The following is a 16,912-nucleotide window of genomic DNA, read 5'->3' on the forward strand; positions in this document are numbered from 1 at the left end:
AGTGATATCCTGGGACTGCGTTGATTGACCGACAACAATTACAATCATCTTCCTTTGTAGTCAGTGGAACTCAAACCCTGATAGCACTGTCGATGACCCCTTGCATCACTTTACTGATGGTCGATGTACCAATATTTGGCTGGGTTGGCTTTGTCCTGCTTTTTGTGAACAGGGCATACCTGGGCAATTTTCTGCATTGTTGGGTAGCTGCCAATCTTGTAGCTGTACTGGAACAGCTTGGCTTAAGGCGTTCCTAGTTCTGGAGCACAAGCGTTCAGTACTACTGTCAGAATGTCACCAGGGTCTATAGTCTTTGCAGTATCAAATGCATCAATTGTTTCTTGATACCACATGGAATGAATCAAATTGGCTGAAGACTGGCACTTGTGATGCTGAGAACCTCAGGATGAGGAGGTTGAGATGGATCATCCACTTAAGGCTTCTGAATGAAAATGGTTGCAAATGCTTGAACTTTGTGTTTTGCGCAGATATGCTGGGCTCCCCATCATTGTGGATGGGGATATTTGTGGCGCCTCCTGCTGTAGTTGTTTGTTTAATTGTCCACCGCTATTCACGATTGGATATGGCAGGACTGCAGGGCTTTGATCTGATCATTTGGCTATTGGATCACTTAGCTCTGTCAATTGCATGCTGCTTCTGATGTTTTGCATGTAAGTAGTTCTGTGTTACAACTTTATCAGGTTAACAGCTCAGTTTTAGATATGCCTGATGTTTCTTTTGGTATTCTTTCCAGCACTCTTCATTGAACCATTAATCCCAACTCCCTGCCTTTATTTGCTGAGAGCTCTAATCATGTACAGTAATCTTTAATGTGGCACCTTATCAAATGCCTTTTGAAAATCCGAATCCATTATGGATAGGATCCTCGGGGCAGGATCCATCGTGGGAGATTCGATGGCCTAACCAAAAATCTGTTCACTTTCAGAGAGATTGGATGATCCTGTCGATGGGAGAGGCCAGAAAATTCTGACCAACATCTACTGGTATCCCTTTATCAACCTGGCTTGTTGCTGAAGCCTTGGGACCTTGCCAACCATTAGTCTTATTAATTTTCCTGGTTTCTTTTTCTCTAGTGAACTTGATTATTTTAAGTTCCTCCATTTTATCGCTTGCTTTTCAGTGATTCTTGAGATGCTTTTTGCATGTGTCTTCGACGGGTACAAAATCATAGAATCCCTACAGTGTAGAAGGAGGCCTTTCAGCCCATTGAGTCTACACCGACCCTCTGAAAGAGCACCCCAACTAGGCCCACTCCTTGTAACCCCATTACCCCACCTAACCTTTGGACACTACGGGCAATTTATCCTGGCCAATCCGCCTAACCTACACATCTTTGGACTGTGGGAGGAAACTGGAGCACCCGGAGGAAACCCTCACAGACACGGGGAGAACATTCAAACTCCACACAGACAGTCATCCGAGGCCGGAATTGAACCCGGGTCCCTGGCGCTATGAGCAGTAATGCTAACCACTGTGCCACCGTGCCGCCCCTTGTTCATACTCTCTGCCATTTCCTTGTTTCCCATGATGAATTTCTCAGACTCATTCTGTTAAAGACCAACACTTATTTTAGGTACTCATTTCCTCACAGTACACCATTACTGCCTGTTTTTATCAGGATCCGCCTGTTAATCCTTGTCTGCCCCTTGTTTTTGCCTTTTAATTTCTGTTATTCTGCTATTTCAATTTTTGTATCTGGGAGGTTAATGGCCTTTAAGAGGGACTTCACCTTTTAATTTAAAAAAAAAGGAACTCCAGCAGGATGTGCTGTTTGGTTTGACATCAATGATGACGCGACTTGATGGACTTGGATGTCGGCCAATGGACTGTTTCAGATTGCTGGGCCTTATCAATGGATTGTGCTGATTGGTCCATTTTTTCCCTGGAATGATCCTTCCTCTGTGAGACTGTCTTTCCAGATTTAGTTTTGTTTTGAACTCGGAATTGAAGGAGGTTGTTTTGGGTTTGTCTCTCCCTGAAAGGTAAACCTTTCTCAAACACCCGGTTGGAGACTCAGGGTGTCATAACAATTCCTTTCTAGTTTTCTCTCCTGTTGCACAAAGTAAAGATTTGAGCCATAGGAAGTTCAAGTTGCGCATGAAAAGTGGATAATGACAAAACATTGGGAAATGGGCTGAATTTTAGATCATGTCCCAGCATTTCACGATGCTCCAACGCATTGTTACACCATGCCACTACATTAAGCTATACCATTTCAAGTGATAGAACAATGACCAGAAAATAGCGATTGCGTGATTATCTGCCTACACATTCACTTACATTGTTCATTTAACTAATTTCTCTGCCAATCTTACAGACCACATCATCCCACGCACCATTTAGGAGAACCCGAAGCAGTTCTGCTCCCAAGTCCAAATCAATCTATTTCATGAACTGCCTGGCAGAAGATGCACTTCAATCTAATTATTTCTGCTCAAAGATGCTTCTGAGCACCATTCTAAGTTAGGGAAATATTGATAAATTGCATTCACATCACACCTTCAATGTACAAAAACTTCGAAAATCTACAGAGGTATAATCAGAAGAAAAGGGTACGTAGCTGAAGAAGAGGATGCTACGCGGAGTGATTAAATCTTGGCCAAAGAGGTGGGTTTAAGGATCGTCCTAAAGGAGAAGACAGAAATGGAGAGGTAGAGTAATTTAGAGAGATATTTCTGGAGCATGATGCCGAGGTGGTTGAAGGCAAGGATCCCAGTGATGGGACAAAGGGAAGTGACCATGCACAAGAACCCCATGTGCAAGAATGAACAGTTTGGAGGGAGGGTGTATGTGTGGTTGGGATAAGTTCTAGAGATGGGGCATGGCAAGGCTATGAAGTGATTTAAACACAAGGATGAAAAGTTTAGATTTGAGGCTATAGGGAACTGGGAGCAATGTAGGCCGAGGAGGATGGGGGTGTTAGGTGAGTGGCAGCTGACAACAGGCTAGGATATGGGCACAGAATTTTGGATGAGCTGAAGTTTATGAATAATGGAGAATGGAAGTCTTCCTGTACAGTCTGGAAGTGACAAAGGATGAAGATTCCTGCACCTCGGAGTTAGTGGTGTAGTGGTGCTGACATTGGAGTAGTAATTCAGAGATCCAGGGTAATGCTCTGGCGACCCAAATCCCACTGTGGCAGATTGTGGTATTTGAAATCAATAACAAAATGTCTATTGATGGTCATTGTCAGTTGTTCTGAAAACCCATCTGGTTCACGAATGCCCCTTAGAAACGGTAATCTGCCCCCTTGACTATCCAGTCATGTGGTTGACTCTTAAATGTCCTCGGAATTGGTCCAGCAAACCATTCAGTTCAAATTCAATCTTGAACAACTCATAGGGATTAAAGTATCCATGCGAGCTGACCTTCCTCCATCGTGTGAAGTTGGTTCATTGGGGCACAGGCCAGTGCAGCATTCGATAAAGAACCAGACTGGCTGGATGTGTGGAGCTTGGATCTGACTCTGATACACTGATTCGCCAAACCGAGGCACAACTTTCAAGAAAGTGATTATGAGAAATCCATCACAGTTACTTTGTCACAATCCTTCCCCGCTACCTTATTCACTTGAGGAAAATATAATTAATGAGAAATAGCTAATTGGAACGCCTACCTTAGCTCTCCACATCAGCCACAATTTAAAGATATCCACATGTCGCCCACACTGTAATGCCTTATCTCCAGTGTCATAGGACAAATCATATTGTTTGTCAGGTTGGAAGAGGTAGCAGGCATTCATCTGATTACAATTCTGTAGCAGCCCCTGCAAAAGGATCAAACAAGCATGAATACAATTTGTGCTATTGTCACAGATCAAAGCAAAGTGCACTGGATGTATATGAATGCGAATGATTGAGAACCCAAAGGAAACACAAAAAGGGTTTAAACCCAGTATATAGTAAAATGTGCACTAACTCAACCATACCATGAATTATTCCCCCACTGTCATGAGAGGCAGAACATTTGGGAACTGAACAGTCCTTCAAACAAAACAAATCCCACCCAGCCACAATGTCCTGCTATACTTAATATGCCAGCCAAGGGACATGTGAATAACATCACTGCTGCTAGCGTCTCCATCATGGTAAAATCGGGGGCAAAACATTTGCTAGTTTTTAAGACTAAATATCCTGCCCAATTTGTGTTTAAGATTGTGTAAAGGCCAAGTCTCACTGAAATAGTGGTTTGTGTTCGGCTGAAGAGAAATGGATGCCGGATGTTGGAGGTGAGGGCCAATAACAGCAATGAAACATAATTTAAAATGACAAGGATAAAGATGCTTTTACACTGAAAATCTGAGAAGTTGAGAAAGGAGAGAAAGAAGAGCACGAGTGAGTATAAAAACAGCCATATGTGAAGAAAATTGAGCTAAATAGAACAAAAATAGACAGCTGCTTGTAAAATTTGAATAGATTATTTGAATTTTATTTGAATAATATCCCTGGTGGGAGTGAACATGACTGGAATGAGGACACTGCATTATCCACGTGACACTGTGCCATTTACAATTTTCCGTGAATAGGAAACAAAATAGCATGTTAAAAAAAATCCCTCCCTTCTCCGTTCTTATTTCAATAACACCTATGAACTGACATCCTGCTGTATTTACCTGATTTGTTCATCAGCAGAATCTTATTGAAAATCAGAAGAAATTATATTTTAATTAATTTATTCAGTTTGAACAGCAGAGGCAATCACAAAATGAGAAGTACTGAGTACTGTATTGCCGATTGAAACAAATGTTCCTATCAATGAATTTGACGTTGAATCATTTCCTGGCTCCTGTTTCTGTTTTCCCGTCAGCTTCACAGTTTCCACATTTAAAAAAAAATCCCATTACATTAACTTTCCTGTTCTTTATTTTTTTCTCCGAGGCTTCCAAATGTAAATCGATTTTCTATATCTGTGACAAATATAAAATATCACCCTTCTACTTGCAGTTCTTTGCCCAATGTTATTAATCAGTCACTGATGTCTATTTTTCAAATAACCAAAAGCTGGTTGAGCAATTCTGGGCGTGATTCAGGGACCCCGTTGAGCCCGGCACTGATCTGGGTGAATCACGCGCTAGCCCTAAATCAGGTTCTGCGCTCGGTCCGAAGCTTTGCGCGAGTCATGGACTCGCTCTACCCGGTGCAATCTGGATCTCGCCCTCACTGGGCATGATCCAGATTTACATATTTAAATTCAGCTCATTTAAATACCTGGACGCCGGATTCACCTGGTGCCTGGGGCTTACTGGCTGTGCCTGGGTGACCCTGCCATTCTCGTAATGGCCCACACAAACTTGGCCCAGTCGTAACAGCACCAGGGTGAGGGGGGTCCGCCAGGCCATTGGAACCTCCGAATGGTGGGAGTCAGGGCAGGATGGCACCCTGGCACTCAAAACTAACCTGCCCAATATCATGACAGTTCCATCTTGCCATTGATATTGAGGAGAGGGAGTCATTCCAGATCTTGTGGGAAGTCACTTTCATTCCTGCCAACAGGGAGAAATACCACAGATGACACTCACTGCACTAGCACCTGCCAGTAGGACTGTCCCTCCCAATATATTTAGATAATGGAGGTAAAATGAGGCTTCAACAATGGGAGAGATTGGCAGGTAATAAGTCAGTAGTTCAGCTTACAGCGAGCCTAGTTTTAGTCTGAAATAACATTTGGTGCGGCCTATTCGCCACAGAGTGATTTAATCCATAATGAGTGTTGCCGCCTTTCTCTATGACGATTCAATATTTTTTAAGAGAAGAGATTGATCATTGAGTCATAAACTGTATAGAGAGACAACACACTATACAGCGAGGAAAATATCTCACAAATGGCAGTAAACATTGCACAAATCTTTTTCTTTAATTTTAGAAAGAGTTAACAGAAGAACATTAGGGCATAAGAACTAGGAGCAGGAATATCCCATCCGGCTCCACCATTCAATGTGATCATGGCTGATTTTTTTGGTGGACTCAGCTCCACTTATCCATCCGCTCACCATAACCCTTAATTCCTTTACTGTTCAAAAATCTATCTGTGTTTGCCTTAAAAACATTCAACGAGGTAGCCTCAACTGCTTCACAGGGTATGGAATTCCATAGATTCACAATCCTGTGGGTGAAGTTTCCTCAGCTCAGTCCTAAATCTATACCCCCTTATTTTGAGGCTGTGCCCCCTAGTTCTAGCTTCACCCGCCAGTGAGAACAACCTCCCAGCTTTTATCTTATCTATTCCCTGCATAATTTTATATGTTTCTGTAAAATTCCCCCTCATTCTTCTGAATTCCAGTTTTGTCCCAGTCGACCTAGTCTGTCCTCATAAGCTAATCCTCTCAACTCCGGAATCAACTTAGAGAATCTCCTCTGCACCCCCTCCAGTAGCAGTACATCCTTTCTCGAGTAAGGAGACCAAAACTGTACACAGTACCCCAGGTGTGACTTCACCAGCACCCTTTACAGCAGCAACATAACCTCCCTGCTTTTAAACTCCATCCCTCTATCAATGAAGCACAAAATTCCATTTGCCTTCTAAATTACCTGCTACAACTGCAAACCAACTTTTTGCGATTCATGCACAAGGACACCCAGGTCCCTCTGCAAGGCAGCATCCTGCAATTTTTTACCATTTAAATAATAGTCCATTTTGCTGTTATTCCTATCAGAATGGATGACCTCACATTTTCCAGACCCTTGCCCACTGACTTAAACTATCTATATCCCTCTGCAGACTTTCAATGTCTTCGGCACACTTGGCTCTTTCACTCATCTTGGTGTCACCTGCGAACTTTGACACATTACACTTGGTTCCAACTCCAGATCATCTATGTAAACTGTAAACAATTGTCGACCCAACACTGATCTCTGAGGCACACCACTAGCCACCGATTGCCAATCAGAAAAACATCCATTTATCCCCACTCTTTGCTTTCTAATAGTTAACCAATCGTCTATCCATGCTAATACATTACCCGCAACACCATGAACCTTTATCTTATGCCGCAACTTCCCCGCCACCTCTTTTAGTACCCTGGGATGCATTCCATCAGGGCCAGGAGACCTGTGTACGTTTAGCCCCATTAGTTGGCCCAACATTACCTCCTTAGTGAGAATGATAATTTCTAGGTCCACACCTGCCATACACCTGCCTCCTTGCCAACAATTTTTGACATGTTATTTGTGTCTTCCACTATGAAGGTCGACACAAAATACCTATTCAATGCCTCAGCCATTTCCCAATCTCCCATTATTAAATCCCCCTCCTCTATAGGACCAATGTTTACCTCAGCTACTCTTTTTCGTTGTCTATATTTGTCGAACTTTTGCTACCTACTTTTATATTCTGAGCTAGTTTGCTCTCATAATCTCTTATTTTTCTTTATCGCTTTTTTCGTGGCTTTCTGTTGACCTTTAAAGATTTCCCAATCCTTTAGTTTCCCACTAACTTTTGCCACTTTGTATGCATTTTCTTTCAATTTGATGCCCTCCTAAATCTCTTTAGATATCCATGCCTGATTATCCCTTTTCCTACAGTCCTTCCTTTTCACTGGTATATACTTTTTCTGAGCACTGTGAAAAATCACTTTGAATGTCCTCCACTGTTCCTCAATTGTCCCACCACAAAGTCTTTGCTCCCAATCTACCCTAGCCAACTCCTCCCTTATCCCATCGTAGTCTCCTTTGTTTAAGCACAAGACAATGTATTGGATTTCACCTTTTCATGCACCACCTGTATTTTACGTTCAACCATACTGTGATCGCTCCTTCCGGAGGATTCCTAACTATGAGATTGTTAATTATTTCTGTCTCATTATGCAGGACCAGATCTAGGATAGTTAGAAAGCATTTATATTACATCTTCAGACGACTTAATATATTAGATCATTTGCACGGAGTCTGAGAATATTGGCCAGGAGACAGGGTGACCTGCTTGCTTTTCCAATGAGATCTTCTCCATCCATTTGAGCAGGTAGTCAGGGAAAATTTTGGTTTAATGTCTGATTTAAATGTGCCACCTCTACCAATCCAGCAATACTACACTTATCTGTATATCTAGATCAGTCCTGGTGTGTGACCTTTTGAATCAAAGGTAAGAATACTACCAACTGAGCCAGGTCAGTTTCTAAATGAGGGCATTCACATTTCCAACTTTCTCCTTTGGTTCCTGTGGTTTAATATGGAAATATGAATTTAAACACTGCCAAGAAGTGAGGCATAATCGCTAATAATTTAGTCAATGTAAGATTCCAATGTATGGGGGACAGTGGCAAGAAACGTCAAGCTGTTGTAAAAGCTTGGGTCAGGCTGTATTCCGATTTTTGGATGCTTGGATAAGCATTTTACCCCTTTAGCTCCTCTCTACTCACCAACTCAGGCCCTAAACACCCTTTACAAGTGAGGCAGTGCTTCACATGCACCTCCTTCAATTTGTTTTTTTGCATTTACTGCACCAATGCTGTCTAGAACAAAGAACAAAGAACAAAGAAATGTACAGCACAGGAACAGGCCCTTCGGCCCTCCAAGCCCGTGCCGACCATACTGCCCGACTAAACTACAATCTTCTACACTTCCTGGGTCCGTATCCTTCTATTCCCATCCTATTCATATATTTGTCAAGATGCCCCTTAAATGTCCCTATCGTCCCTGCCTCCACTACCTCCTCCGGTAGTGAGTTCCAGGCACCCACTACCCTCTGCGTAAAAAACTTGCCTCGTACATCTACTCTAAACTTTGCCCCTCTCACCTTAAACCTATGCCCCCTAGTAATTGACCCCTCTACCCTGGGGAAAAGCCTCTGACTATCCACTCTGTCTATGCCCCTCATAATTTTGTATACCTCTATCAGGTCGCCCCTCAACCTCCTTCGTTCCAGTGAGAACAAACCGAGTTTATTCAATCGCTCCTCATAGCTTATGCCCTCCATACCAGGCAACATTCTGGTAAATCTCTTCTGCACCCTCTCTAAAGCCTCCACATCCTTCTGGTAGTGTGGCGACCAGAATTGAACACTATACTCCAAGTGTGGCCTAACTAAGGTTCTATACAGCTGCAACATGACTTGCCAATTCTTATACTCAATGCCCCGGCCAATGAAGGCAAGCATGCCGTATGCCTTCTTGACTACCTTCTCCACCTGTGTAGCCCCTTTCAGTGATCTGTGGACCTGTACTCCTAGATCTCTTTGACTTTCAATACTCTTGAGGGTTCTACCATTCACTGTATATTCCCTACCTGCATTAGCCCTTCCAAAATGCATTACCTCACATTTGTCCAGGTTAAACTCCATCTGCCATCTCTCCGCCCAAGTCTCCAGACAATCTAAATCCTGCTGTATCCTCAGACAGTCCTCATCGTCTACTCTACATTGGAGAGACAAAACGTAGACTTGGTGACTGCTTTGCAGAATATCTCCGGTCTGTCCACAAGCAGGACCCAGATCTTCCTGTTGCTTGCCATTTCAACTCACCGTCGTGCTCTTATGTCCACATGTCCGTCCTTGGCCTGCTCTAATGTTCCAGTGAAGCCCAGTGCAAACTGGAGGAACAGCACCTCATCTTCCGATTAGGCACGTTACAGCCTTCCAGACTTAACATTGAGTTCAACAACTTCAGAGTGTGAACTCTCTCCTCACCTTCACCTGATTTTTATTTCTATCAATTTATTTTCATTTCTTCCATTGATCTGTTTTTCCCTCACTATTGGTCCCGCTCCCCCACTCCACTTGGACCATCTGTTCCTAGTTGCCCTTTGACACACCGCTCACTTTTGTTCTGCCATTCACACATTCTAATCTCTTTATGTGCCACGATCAGCAACCTTCTTAGCCTTAATCACTCCATTTACATTCCTTTTGTCTTCTGTCCTTGACATCTTTGTCAATCTCTACCTACCACTGGCCCCCTATCCAGCCCCACTGCTCCATGCCGCCCCACAACAGTATAAATCTGACCCTATTTCCAGTTCCCTCTAGCTTTGACAAAGAGTCATCCAGACTCAAAATGTTAGCTCTCTTTTCTCTCCACAGATGCTGTCAGACCTGCTGAGATTGTCCAGTATTTTCTGAATTTGTTTCAGATTCCAGCATCCGTAGTAATTCTTGTCTGCTGAACTCCATAATAAGACAATAGCAAAGATAAAGCACTGTGTTCTGGTAACTATGTTAGCTAACGGGGTCTCCTGCTTAATAAACATAAACGTCATGCATGAGGTACATAGAAGTTTACAATACAGTAATGGACAATAATGGAATCAGGTAAACTAATCAGGTCAATAATAAAACAATAATAAACTAATTAGGTTGGCCAAGGTGAGGTTTCACCCTGCTTAAGGATAAACTAATCAGTCACCTAATAGAGCACAAAGCTGGAAGCAAAAAGGGTAAAAGAAGAAGAGTCTTGTCAATGTCACCCTCAATACACAATCAAAATAAGAGAAGATAAACTAGTGGAGTTGAGGATTTTCATATCAAATAAGTCCATAGGATTCCCACAGTGGAGAAGGAGGCCAATTGCTCCATTGAGTCTGCACCGACACTCTGAAAGAGCACTCTACCTAGGCCCACTTACCCGCCCTATCCCCGCAACCCCGTGCATTTATCTCGGCTAATTCACATAACGTGCACATCGTTGGGCACAAAGGGGCAGTTTAGCATGGACATTTCACCTAACATGCACATCTTTGGACTGTGGGAGGAAACCGGAGCACCTGGAGGAAACCTACGCAGACACGGGGAGAACGTGCAGACTCTGCACAGACAGTGACCCAAGCCAGGAATCGAACTTGGGACCCTGGAGCTGTGAAGAAACTGTGCCAACCACAGTTCTACCATGCTGCCCGACCACAGTGCTACCATGCTGCCCGATGCTGAGGAGAAATTTATTTTCTCAGAGAGTAGTGAATCTATGGAATTCTTTACTACAGAAGGTTGTAGAGGCTGGGATATTAAGTGTGTTCAAGGCTGGGATAGACAGATCTTTACTGTGGGACATCTTTGGACTGTGGGAGAAAACTGGAGTACCCGGAGGAAACCCACTCACACACAGGAAGAACATGCCTACCAGCATGCAATGACCTACCTTGATCACCATCCATGGCATCGTCAAGACAATGACAAAGACACAGACTACAGGGCACACTATTGGAAATGCTATGCTTACAACAGGAGAAGACCACATAACTCTGCAACAAGATCAATAGCTGACAGGCTACAAGGCAAGGTCTGAAACAAATATGTCTACCCAGTCAGAATGTACACACTTCATTCTACTGTGGAATCAATGCAAAATTTCTATTTGTCAGATAATTGTGGAAATCAATCCCCAGTCATTACTTATTGATACTCCAGGAGTATGAGATGCCTTGATCAAAAGTTTGTAATCAAACTTTATTGTCCGATGTTCATATTGGGTCATTCATTTTCTTTTTTTGCCGCCGGCCAATGGGATTTCCCATCTTGATTGAAAGATACCCATGACTGGCATATGGATAATAAATTACCCAATCTGAACATTGGACAAAAAGGTTTGGTTACAACACCAAACTGTTGGTACATGGGATCCAGCAGAAATCATCAGCATATACGCAGAACCAAGTATGAACATCGACTGTGTGCCAAAACAAATGCCAAATCAGGACGACACCACAACGAGAAACATTGGCCAAACATACAATAGTTTCCAGCGAAGATCACCGTAATTAAGTCTGGGAGGATAAGCAAACTGCCAATATCTTTCAGAGAATTGTAAATTTATTTCTTTGTATAATGGTTTATTCAGGGGTGTTATTTTCTCTTGCTGTTATGTAGTTTGATTCTCTAAGGCTACACCTCTAATTTAGAAAAAAAGGGGGATGTTGTGATATGATGTACCTTTAAGAGGCATATCGTAAACTGCTGTCACTCACTATCTCGACAGGGTATGATCCATTAGTCCCATGACTCGTATTCAGTCTAGTAGCAGGTGGTCAGAGTCAGACATATATATTTAACCTCCTAGTTAATGTTGCTAACTTTATTTACAAACCACAAGCAGCGAGTATGTTTCTTGTATTGACCAAATGACCACACAACCAGTATGTTAGTTCAAAAGACAGTTTATTATCAAACACAAGACTTATCTCTCTGTGCAATGGTACACGCGGCTACGCATTAAACTACACCTATCAACTAAGATGACCTTTACTTAACTTCTGGATGACTGGGCTCTGTTCAGGTAGATAAGGCCTTTATCTGAGTCCCACGTGCGTCGGCTGGAAATCGTCAGGTTCGTCTCGGCTGTGGCTCGTCTCTCTCAGGTAATGATCGCGGGTCTTGAACTTGGCTGGTTGTTATGCTGCAGTTGGTGTAGGCACAAGCCCGTCCCAAAAGAGATCGATGCCTAGTGCGCAGGGCCTCTTATCCTTCTTCTCTTTGGGGCCCTTTTGGGCGGGGTTAACTCAGGATCCAATGGATCGAAAGGGTATCGATCACTCTAATCGATACTGGCCAATTAGGGGCGGGTACCTTAATGGCTGGGTGGGTCCTAGTCACCATAGTCCCAAGCACGTAGGCCTTTCCAAATAAGGGGAGGTGGCGCCGGGGAGTCTGCGACTGTTGCTATTTCTTAATTTGAGTCTGTTGTCCTGGGAAATCGGTGATTGACCTTTAACAGGTGCAAGTTTCAGTTCGGTCTGGTTTTCCTTTGCACAATACACAGGGGCTATGTACTGTCTGTGTCCCAACTTGACCACAATTCCCTTTATCCTTTGTGGGCGGCCATTTTAAATGGCCACATTAACATTATCTGTATATTACCTTATCTTCAAATAAAGGATCCCAATGATTGTTTTACCAATCCTTGTTGTATGATTGATACGTTGACATCGAAGAGAACATAACAATTGGTGGAATCAGGCAAGTGTTTCTGATGCATTAAAAATGTTTTAGAATCTCATGGCCCATTGTTTAGGAGGAGATTGATTTGATTGAGTGATTGATTTGATTTATCACAGATCAGTGACCCTGTCCATCAGGAAGCTAAGTTTTTCACTCCAATGAAAGGAAAGTGGGAGCTCTGGAATTTCAGGACTGCTGACTTTTTCTGGAATATGATTACACAGGCATTGACAGCTGTCAATCATTCTGCCTTGTCTAAGTGAGTGTACTAAGGGTGAGTGGCAACGGACTATTTGACTTGGAGGAACATCACACTTGGAATCATCCTCTACTGAGCCAACGTTGTTAATTTTTCACTTTCATTTTCCAGGTGGGTCACTGAATAACAAGCAGGAATAGAGAGTCCAGGTTAATTTTCTCCAAATTAGACTAGAAATGCTATGGTCCACTGCAATGCTTCTATCATTGCCTTGTGGCGAGATCATCAATGTCCGAACACAGTGTGGTGGTATGTATTAGGGGTAGTACGGTACCCAGTGATGCCGAGAGGCTATTGGTGGACAGACACTGGGTCCTGATTGGATCTGCCGCCTGCTGGCTCCACCCAGTAAGGCGGAGTATAAGAACCCGGGTTCTCCCAGCAGCCGCATTCTATAACCGAGCTGCTGGGGAACAAGTCTGCGTAATAAAGCCATCGATTGACTTCATCTCTTCTCGCCTCGTGAGTGATTGATTGTGCTACACACAGCAGAGATCATTTGCACGTAAGTGACATTTAAAACTGCTTTACGGTTCCATAAAAATAGCCCTTACCTCTTCCCGAACGAGTAAAGCAGAACACTGAAGTGGAACTCCCATCATTTTGTGTGGATTCCAAGTGACAGAATTGCCTCTAAAAATAAAAATATCAACTGCATTTATTCATGAAAACAGCCAAGGGAGAGAAAACAAGTCAGATTCTGCATCGCTCGTCAGCAGTCAGAAACTGCTGGTTGGAGGAGGAGGGATCAAGGGTAGAAGGGATATCTAGAAGAACATTTAAACATCTGAGGTTTGCTGATGTGATACTAAACAGGCCTGAGCAGCTTGGCTATCTGAAAACGTTATAAAGCTGCTCCAAAGCTAATCAGGACCGTACCCTACTTGTAGGATCCTTGGCACAATTCAGAAGCAAACAGGAACTGAGAGGCCCGATCAGTGTTGCTTGAAGGAATTACTGGAAGCCTCTCAAGAAATGCTTGGAAAACCCCACCACCCCACGATTTGAGCTGGGGCAGGATGCCGGTCTGATGCACACAGCTTGCTGGCGGCACTTAAATGAGCCCCACACCCACATTTGGGCACCAGATCAGCATAGACCAGGGCTCAGATTGAACGCTGCGTGGATTTTAAATCTATTTTGGGCGCAAGTTGAATTTATCTTTAATTGTGACATTTCAGCATTTTTAATGCTTCAAGTCTAATTTATCTAAACTTTTATTTAATTCTTTCACGGAATACAAGCATTGTTGTCAAGGGTAGGATTGTCATCCAACCCCAGTTTCCTTTGAAAAGATGGCGGTGAGCAGTCCATGCAGCATGGAGTTTACGGTTTTTGACCCTGATCTGGAAAATGCTTTTATTTGTGAAAATTCAATGCAAGATACTGTGAACCAAATAAAGCCTTTGCATCCACCATATCCCTCTTAAATTCACCGACTTGGTTGAGGGATTGGCTGATGATAAACATCATAAGAGGTGACAATATCTTTATGATTATAGTCTGGGTAAGCCAAAAGGGTCCTAACAGGCTACAAGGAACAAGCAACTGTTGATTTCCTTTTTATGCAACCCCAGAAGCAGAAGGAGGCCATTCAGATGATCGAGTCTGAACCGCTCCCCCCCCCTCCCCCCACCCCGCGCCTATCCCCATAACCCCACCTAACCTGCACATCTTTGGACAGGAAGGGGCAATTTAGGATGACCAATCCATCTAACCTGTACATCTTTGAAACGTGGGAGGAAACTGGAGCACCCTGAGGAAATTCATGCAGACACGCGGAGAACATGCGAACTCCGCACAACAGTCACCCAAGGCCAGAATCAAACCCGGGTACCTGATGCTGTGAGGCAGCAGTGCTAACCACTGTGCCATCATGCCACCACTGATATCGTCATGGTGATTCACAAAGTAGAGAGTTACTTTAAGACAAAGCATACCTCCCACAAGGGCAACTAGTGATGAGCAATAAATGCTGGCCTTGTGAGCGACGCTTATATCATTTTGAAGAAAGTGAAATAAGAGGTCACTTCAAAAGCGCAGCTGATGCAGCAAGTTTTAGGGCACCATAAAGTAAGGAAATAAAATACATCAAACCTAATAATTTCTTTCAGCCTACAGGGACAGCAATGTGAAGGTTAATTAGAAGCATGTTCTGTTACAAACAACTTTACAGATACAAGGAAATTGCAGAGTTGCAAATGGAGATCAGGAGTTGGGACAGGGGTGGAAGGGGCAGACTTGGGTTGATAATGTCATTTGACCTGATCTCTTATTTGAACCAGAGAGGAGAGGCACTGATGACTTCTCCAACAGGTCAAACATACCAGGAACAGGAGTCAGGGCCTGATGAGGCCTGTGCTGCTGGGCTCCACAGTACTGCATTTCCTGTCCCAGGTTCCCAGGTTCTCCCCTTCCCTGAATGGGACTTCCTTCTTAGAGCATTTATCCTGTGCCAGAGACTCTGGGGCCTTAAAGATTTCCATCAGTAAGCAGCTTTTTTAAAAGGGGCAGGTCGCTAAAACCAGCCGAGCCTCACTGATGTCACTTCCTGTCCTTTGGAGTCAAAATCAACCCCAAAAGATTTTAAATGTCCCCAAGGGTTGTAATTGAGCTGTTTCCCACCAGAAATTCAGCTGATTTTCTGGGGGTTCCATCAATAGCCCACCAAGTTTGCAGTGGGAGTTATAGTTCACCTGAGCAACAATTCAGGGCAAGGCTGCCTGAGAATTAGCAGATCAAAGCTGTCCACTAGATCTAGAAAAAGTGATAACAAGGCCCCTTACCTCTCAGCTCCATTTAATTTCCAGCGATGCTTTCTAGACATCAGCAAACCACCACCCCAGGCTGCCTGAATGAAGACAAAGCACAAAGTGAATCATTGTTATCTCAACATTTCACAACATTTAAGACCAAGAAAAAAAAAATTTGGAAGTGTCCTGAGGCGATACTGGTGGAACACTACTCAATTTGGAGAGAGGACTCTCATGTCTTTGTTTGCCAGCAACATAAATGAAGTGAGGCCTGAACTTAGCTAAATTTGTCTTTGAATTAAAAAATAAAACCTGCAATTGCTGGACCGAGGGCTCAAAAGGTCTCAGGACCTTGATTTTTTAACCCCAGCAGACATTGTGCTGGGCTGCCAGCACAAAGTAATAATTTGAGATGGTGCACAATTATGCAAGGTCCACTCCGTTAAATAACAAACTCACAGGATAGCTCCGGCTCTGCACCAATAATAAGCACAATCACAATTCTGGTCTTCTACAATGCGCAAAGAAGGAATTGTCAAGAGGATTGGGGTGATGCAGTTGATACAGTTGTCTGTGTATTACCATAAGGTATGAGAAAAACTTATGGATGTAACAGGGAAAACTAGGAAAGAAATGGAGGAAGGGCAGGTGAATGGAAATTGGCTTATAATGAGGTAGAGAAACATGTTTGAAGAAGGGCAAGAGAAGAAAATACGATGGAGAAGAGAGTGGCCGAAGAGGAAGATGGGAAACTATTAAATGTGAGACCACACTGAGACAGATACAGTGGTGATACAAATTAATTGCAAGAGTGACATTTGCAATCACTGCGCATAAATATCCAAGTGTAAGGAGTCCTTCCATTTTCATAGTTTTGCAATGAATCTCTACAGTTGGATAGGGTTTAAGATTGAACACTTTTTGGCACAGGAATATATATTGGAAACACACACCACTTGTGTTTCTCACACCTTCCCCACTGTGTGAAGATGGTGCGAACACTAAATTGTTAAACTTGTAC

At 43.3% G+C, this 16,912-nt stretch overlaps 1 protein-coding gene across 1 annotated transcript in view; it reads right to left on the bottom strand.

The window, feature by feature from the left end:
• Positions 1–16,912, bottom strand: part of gad2 (glutamate decarboxylase 2) — a 206,639-nt gene that overhangs the window by 25,904 nt on the left and 163,823 nt on the right. Inside the window, exons 11-13 of the mRNA XM_072508448.1 lie at positions 15,925–15,989; positions 13,693–13,771; positions 3,638–3,787 (exon numbers count right to left, since the gene is read on the bottom strand). Coding sequence (XP_072364549.1) covers positions 3,638–3,787; positions 13,693–13,771; positions 15,925–15,989 — 294 coding nt within the window. The remainder of the gene's footprint in view (positions 1–3,637; positions 3,788–13,692; positions 13,772–15,924; positions 15,990–16,912) is intronic.

Source organism: Scyliorhinus torazame, chromosome 6 (assembly GCF_047496885.1).
Source record: "Scyliorhinus torazame isolate Kashiwa2021f chromosome 6, sScyTor2.1, whole genome shotgun sequence".
Lineage (NCBI taxonomy): Eukaryota > Metazoa > Chordata > Chondrichthyes > Carcharhiniformes > Scyliorhinidae > Scyliorhinus > Scyliorhinus torazame.